Source organism: Magallana gigas, chromosome 4 (genome assembly GCF_963853765.1).
Source record: "Magallana gigas chromosome 4, xbMagGiga1.1, whole genome shotgun sequence".
NCBI classification, from domain to species: Eukaryota; Metazoa; Mollusca; class Bivalvia; order Ostreida; family Ostreidae; genus Magallana; species Magallana gigas.
Window position 1 is genome coordinate 7,182,876 of NC_088856.1, and position 7,829 is coordinate 7,190,704.

The 7,829-nt window shown below is 35.0% G+C and overlaps 1 protein-coding gene across 1 annotated transcript; it reads right to left on the reverse strand.

Moving 5' to 3' along the window:
- Window positions 1-4,103: 4,103 nt before the first annotated feature.
- On the reverse strand, window positions 4,104-6,149 carry LOC117687409 (uncharacterized protein KIAA1958-like). The gene is made up of 3 exons (XM_034463863.2): window positions 5,218-6,149; window positions 5,018-5,084; window positions 4,104-4,928 (listed from the first exon to the last, which is right to left on the reverse strand). The coding sequence occupies exons 1-3, from the start codon at window positions 5,894-5,896 to the stop codon at window positions 4,379-4,381; spliced, it is 1,296 nt and encodes a 431-aa protein (XP_034319754.2). The 5' UTR covers window positions 5,897-6,149; the 3' UTR covers window positions 4,104-4,378.
- Between the last annotated feature and the right edge of the window lie 1,680 nt (window positions 6,150-7,829).

Genomic DNA, 7,829 nt, shown 5'->3' on the forward strand with positions numbered 1-7,829 from the left:
TTATAATTGGTTGAGTAGTGGTCTGGTCATTTGCTAGAGATAATGTTGGTGGATCCATCGTTATTGGTTGAGTAGTGGTTTGGTCATTTGCTAGAGATACTGTTGGTAGATTCGTCGTTATTGGTTGAGTAGTGGTTTGGTCATTTGCTAGAGATAATGTTGGTAGATCCGTCGTTATTGGTTGAGTAGTGGTTAGTTCATTTGCTAGAGATACTGTTGGTAGATCCGTCGTTATTGGTTGAGTAGTGGTTAGTTCATTTGCTAGAGATACTGTTGGTAGATCCGTCGTTATTTGTTGAGTAGTGGTTTGGTCATTAGCTAAAAATACTGTTGGTTGATCCGTTATTATTGGTTGAGTAGTGGTTTGGTCATTTACTAGAGATACTGTTGGTAGATCCGTTGTTATTGGTTGAGTAGTGGTTAGTTCATTTGCTAGAGATACTGTTGGTAGATCCGTCGTTATTGGTTGAGTAGTGGTTTGGTCATTTGCTAGAGATAATGTTGGTAGATCCGTTGTTATTGGTTGAGCAGTGGTTACTTCATTTGCTAGAGATACTGTGAGTAGATCTGTTGTTATTGGTTGAGTAGTGGTTTGGTCATTTGCTAGAAATACTGTTGGTTGTTCTGTTGTTATTGGTTGAGTAGTGGTTTGGTCATTTGCTAGAGATAATGTTGGTAGATCCGTTATTATTGGTTGAGTAGTGGTCTGGTCATTTGCTAGAGATAATGTTGGTTGATCCGTTGTTATTAGTTGAGTAGTGGTTTGGTCATTTGCTAGAGATACTGTTGGTAGATCCGTCGTTATTGGTTCAGTAGTGGTTTGGTCATTTGCTAGAGATACTGTTGGTAGATCCGTTATTATTGGTTGAGTAGTGGTTTGGTCATTTGCTAGAAATACTGTTGGTAGATCTGTTATTATTGGTTGAGTAGTAGTCTGGTCATTTGCTAGAGATAATGTTGGTAGATCCGTTATTATTGGTTGAGTAGTGGTCTTGTCATTTGCTAGAGATAATGTTGGTAGATCCGTTATTATTGGCTGAGTAGTGGTCTGGTCATTTGCTAGAGATAATGTTGTTTGATCCGTCGTTATTGGTTGAGTAGTGGTTTGGTCATTTGCTAGAGATAATGTTGTTTGATCCGTTGATATTAGTTGAGTAATGGTTGGGTCATTTGCTAGCGATACTGTTGGTAGATCCGTTATTATTGGTTGAGTAGCGGTTTGGTCATTTGCTAGAGATACTGTTGGTTGATCCGTTATGATTGGTTGAGTAGTGGTTTGGTTATTTGATAGAGATATTGTTGGTAGATACGTTGATATTAGTTGAGTAGTGGTTAGTTCATTTGCTAGAGATACTGTTGGTAGATCCGTTGTTATTGGTCGAGTAGTGGATTGGTCATTTGCTAGAGGTACTGCTTCAAGATCCATTGTTATGGGTTGAGCAGTGGTTTGGTCACTTGCTAGTGATACTGTTGGTAGATTCGTTGTTATTGGTCGAGTAGTGGTTTGGTTATTTGCTAGAGATACTGCTGGTAGATCCGTTGTTATGGGTCGAGTAGTGGTTTGGTCATTTGCTAGAGATACTGTTGGTAGATCTGTTATTATTGGTTGAGTAGTGGTTTGGTCATTTTCCAATGATACTGCTTCAAGATCCATTGTTATTGGTTGAGCAGTGCTCTGGTCATTTGCTAGAGATACTGTTGGTAGATTCGTCGTTATTGATTGAGTAGTGGTTTGCACATTTGCTAGAGATACTGTTGGTAGATTCGTCGTTATTGGTTGAGTAGTGGTTTGGTCATTTGCTAGAGATACTGTTGGTAGATCTGTCGTTATTGTTCGAGGAGTGGTTTGGTCATTTGCTAGAGATACTGCTTCAAGATCCATTGTTATTGGTTGAGCAGTGCTCTGGTCATTTGCTAGAGATACTGTTGGTAGATCCATTATTATATGTTGAGTAGTGGTTTGGTCATTTGCTAGAGATACTGTTGGTAGATCCGTTATTATTGGTTGAGTAGTGGTTTGGTCATTTGCTAGAGATACTGTTGGTAGATTCGTCGTTATTGGTTGAGTAGTGGTTTGGTCATTTTCCAGAGATACTGCTTCAAGATCCATTGTTATGGGTTGAGCAGTGGTTAGTTCATTTGCTAGAGATACTGTTGGTTGGTCCGTTATTATTGGTTGAGTAGTGTTTTCTTCATTTGCTAGAGATACTGTTGGTAGATCCGTTGTTATTGGTTGAGTAGTGGTCTGGTCATTTGCTAGAGATACTGTTTGGAGATCCGTTGTTATTGGTTGAGTAGTGGTTTGGTCATTTGCTAGAGATAATGTTGGTAGACCCGTTATTTTTTGTTGAGTAGTGGTTTGGTCATTTGCTAGAGATGCTGTTAGTAGATCCGTTATTATTGGTTGAGTAGTGCTTTGGTCATTTGCTAGAGATACTGTTGGATGATCCGTTGTTATTGGTCGAGTAGTGGTTTTGTCATTTGCTAGAGGTACTCTAGGTGAATCCATTGTTATTAGTTTGGTAGTGGTTTGTTGAACAGTCTCATATACAGTTGGTAGATCTCTTACCTTTTTGAGGGTAGTAGTTTCTTCAATAGTTTCATATTCTATTGGTAGATCACTTACTATTTGTTGAGAAGTGTTTTGTTCACTAATATCTGATACTGTTGATAAATCGTTTAAAATTGTTAGGGTAGTGGTTTTTTCACTTATCTCAGATACTGTGGGTAGATCTCTTATTATTTGTTTGGAAGTGGTTTGATTACTAGTCTTAGATATGGTTGGTGGATTTCTTATTATTGGTTCGGTAGTGCTTTGTTCAATTGTCTTAGATACTGTTTGTAGATCCATTGTCATTGGTTTATCAGTGAATGGTTCATTTGACAGAGATACTGGAAGTAGTTCTGTTGATGTTATCAATTGACCAATTGCTTGTTTACTAGTCTGATTTATTCTTGGTAACTTGATAGTGCTTTGTCTATTTGTTAAAGTTGTTAGATCCGATACAACTAATTGCGTAGTGGTTTGGTCAATAGTATTAGATACTGATGATGGATCCGTTGTTGTTGATTGAGTACTGTTTTTTTCAAAATTCTCAGATATTGTTGTTAGATCTCTTTTGATTGATTGGATAGTGGACTGTTCAATAGTCTTAGATAATATTGATAGTTCCGTTGTTGTTTTTGTTAGGGTTGTGGTATGTACACTGTTATAAGGTACTGGTGGTGTCAAGGATGATTTTTGTGACTCTTCTGAAAATTTAGATTTTAATAAGGTTTTTGCAAAAAATTCCTTAGAAACATCTGGTTTTAAAAAATTAAAAAAAGAGTTAAAGAGTAATTAATAAATGTTATTCTTGATAGATAACGTAATACACTTTGAAATTTCGTCATGTCACTTAAAATATTTTGATTAAATCAAACTTTTAAGGATATAAATTCAAATGATCACTTTTGCAAGCAATAGTACATTTGCTTATCTTTATCTTTTAGTCTTAGTGTTAAACATTTGACTATTAAATTCATAACACGAGTTTTACAGATATTACATAAATTGTTTATTTATATTCATTAAGTGTCAAAGATTTCAATCCTTTATAACCATTATGTAACTACAGTGTATATATCATTGGTTTGTAGTTGACCTAATATGGTTCATACATGGTCAGTAAATTCCATATTGGACGAGAACGGAGATCGAGTCCTAATATGGAATTTACTGACCATGTATAAACCATATTAGGTCAACTACAAACCATGAAACGATTATATCTTACCGACTGCCTTTGTTTTAAAGATAAAAAGTAAAATAAAACTATGGAAATCAAGCTTTAATAACATTTTTTTTACACGTTTCAATTTAAGTACGAAACCTGACGTCATAATGCTCTAGAATGACGTCAAAATGCTCGAAGGGGTGATATTTTCTACTGACTATGTATGAAATATACATAGTCTCCACGTGATTGCTGTTAGCCAATGATTTTCTAACAATTAAGCAGGAGGTGATATATATATATATTATTACTTATTAGGTTAGTTACTGACACACTACGGAAATATATTGGGTTGATCAATCTCATAGATGGTGAGGCGAAGCCGAACCATCTATGAGATTGATCAACCCAATATATTTCCGTAGTGTGTCAGTAACTAACCTAATAAGTGTTTTGTTTTCCCAAGGACTATCTAGTGATACATTTACTCGCAAGAAGTGTTGATCACATAATTAAATTCCACAAATTTTTATTTTTTCAACAGTAAATAAAGTTCAACAATCTTTATATCAGTAACAAACAGTTTTTCAACAATAAAATATTTTATACATTTAATAATAAACAATTAAAACCACTCCAATCTCTGCATTTTTTTTTCTGAACTATTTTGTGTTAACGTTGATGTTACCGATATTCACGGTGCAGTTACTGAAGCATATTGGTCTGAATGGTCGTTTCTCTTCAACTGGACTCTGCGTTTCAAAATCTGTGAAAAGTTGATCAATTTGCCACCCGCTAAGATCGCATTCCACTATTTGAGTTTCACAAACCGTTGATGAAGATGATGAATTAGCCATAATAGCATGCCTCTTGGTACTTGGTAACATTGGCAAGCTGGATGTTGGTGCAAGATTTTCGCTGATAGACTCACCCATCTGAATTTTTTCTGCATCACTAACTCGCTGATAGACACTCAGACTCTGTACGGACTTGTGTCCAGTGACAGACATTACTTGTGAGGGTCCATACATACACTTGGACAGAATGGATGCTCCAGTTGCTCTTATGGAATGGTTTGTATATACTTTTGACAAGTTAGTAGCCTTGCTCAAGGAGCTGAGAAAACTCCTCAATTTCTTTTCACCAACAGGGACATTACAAAACCACACTGCATCAGATTCGAGAAAACTCTCTTTTGGTCGCTGCCATAGCCTGTAAAAGGGAACATTTCTAACTCAAAACAAGATACACATAAATTTTCAGTCATAAAAATTAATATATTTTGTGTCAATCAAAATTACCTGTCACATTCTGGATGGAGCTTTGATAGGTACATCTCGAAGGACAAAACTGGACAGTAGATTGATCCTACCAATAAATATAACAAATACATACAAATATTGATAGATTTTTAAATAAGAATTTATAAGTATGATAAGATTTTCTCTATGACTCAATTCTTTTAAAAAATAGAGTAGACACAGTTAAAAGCAAAACAAACCTTTAATTTCTGGCATAATTCCAGAAGAAGTTTCTTTGTCCAAACGATGGTTTTTAGTTAATTCATCAACGACTTTTTTCACGACTTTTCGACCAGTGTCCTCGTCAGTTTCAACTCGGAACATATTTTTGGTCATGTTATGCATGTTTTCATTCCCCCGCCTGCAGAAAAACATTCGGATGTCAAACTGCACTTTATTGAAGAGACCCTGTGGTGTATTGATAGACAGATGCATACTTGTATACAATGATTTCAAGTCGGTGTCTGAGATAATAGGATGGTGAACCACGTCTCCCTTCCCCATTCTTTTGGCTTCGGCTAAAACAGCCTTAAAACAAGTGTTGCTATCGGTAAACGAGGAATCCTTCACTATATCCACTTTTCTGTTGAAAGGGGGTGACTTCAAATATCTGTTTATGCCATGGCGAATTGTCTCCAGGGAATTTACTTTGTAATGTGACCCATCTTCTCTACGTAGATCCATGTAGAAATGACCTAGCATCTCGTCTAATTTCACGTTGTCAAAGTCTTGAAAGTTCTCATTTTCGCCTTTTACTTTCAAGTATTCCTTAAAAACTTTAGCCGCTCCTTTGTTTACCTGTAAAGTTTTGCTACTGTTCAATTTTAATCGCTTTTCCTGTTTTTCCTCTGCAGTGCTTAGCACAAATCTGGATGCCATTCTACACGAACGCAGCAGACACAACAATATGTGACGTCAATTCAAAGGGCAACTACTCTAATTTAAAAATAATTCCAAAGGGCAACAACTCAAAATATATTAAGAACTTACGGAACACGGTTTCTGTATTAAATAATATGAAATGTCGAGATGAGTAAGCGAAGCGTCGACCAATGACGGCCATATTGCCTACTATTAATCCTCACGGAGCCTACATAGAGATATATGAGGCAATCACGTGCCATGTTTAAACCAATGAAAATGTGACATTTCAGTCCGAGGGAAAACAAATATATATATATATATATATATATATATATATATATATATATATATATATATATATACGCATCTTAGAGGATTCTAACATTCTGAAATGACTATCTCTCTGTATAAAGACATAATGATTTATTCATTTTCTTCCGCTAAATCATAGTCTTTTGTACGTTTTCGCTATGAAATAAAAGTTTATGACAAGAAATATGACATTAAATTTTTTTTGATAGATCATATGTGGTGATTTGTTAACCATCACAGCCTCCTTAAATTGACACTCTGAACACTTACCTATGTTGTATCGTTGTGAACAGAGTGCAGGGAGAGTGAATGAACACGGTGTGTCGTACCATTCTCCTGATCTAATCCTTACACAGTCATCATAGTCTATATATCTATATATATCATTCCAGTAGTAATTGTTTGGTTCATATCTCGCCCAATTTGTATAAGTAACTCTTTCACTAAACATGTTCATAAAAATCCCTTCTGTAAATATGTCATTCACACCGATCCAAGTCTCATTAAAAGAGTAGCGTAGAAGAAACTCTCTTCACCATAGAAAATTGAATGTTATATATTAGTCATTTCCCTAAATACAAAATATAATAAGCTACAAGTATAAGTAAACCTTCCAAAGACTGGCAATTCCTAATAATTGCAGGACTAAGTTGGCTTTAATTATTTTTTTATACCGAACAATTTTAACCTACTACCGATAAGTAGACGAACCATTAACATGTAAACAAAACGTTTGTGGACGAAAAGTTTGGAAGATGTTGATTTTTTTTTTGCAAATTTTATGCTTTTCTTCTATCGAATGTTTGTAAAAAATGTTTCCTACCAACTGTGCATCAAACCAATTTTGTGGTTCTGTGTCCATTCAAGATAGAAAGTTAGTTGCCAATTGTTGAATGGTTTAAATACGAGTTTTAATTTGATAATCAAGTTTTATACATTACAAGAAAAATTGTTAAGTATCAAAAGGGTAAATTTACATGTTTTTCTATATGAAATATTTTTTTTTCAAATTAATTCACGTTATTTTTGTCTGTGCCGCTTGGTCCGGTATTTCGGCCAGTATCCCATCGTCAGCTTGACAGCGTTCTTGTGCATCAGCGAAACTCAGGGACTCCCTGACCGTCCAATAACATCGGCCGCTCATATGTAAGACATTAGGATCGTAATCAGGCAGACATCTGTCTGTCAAATATAAATGACACTGTAAGACATCGAAGGAATAAACATATTTAGTAATTCCTGCTATTCATAAACCACATGCTCAAGTTTAGCTCTCATGATTTCAAACTTTGTCGAAAGATACAAGTTGGAGTGATTTATTCCGATTATCCTAATATATACTTAGAAAAGTTTAGTGTTACATTGTTTTCAGTTACAAACATGAAGTGTGTCTTCAAATACAATGTATATAATGTTCCGTCGCATTCTTTTTGATTAAGCCACATTAAATTATTGTTTGATACAGCATGTGTTCCTTTTTAGGTCATCCTTGTGATATTACATCCTGAGTATTATCAAAAATGTTTAATTATAGCAAAAGAAATGCATAAGTTATTCTTCTTATCATTTCTTGATTGATTGATTGATTGATTGATTGCTAAGATCATCCCTAGCAGTGTTTTGTGAGTAGATTGAC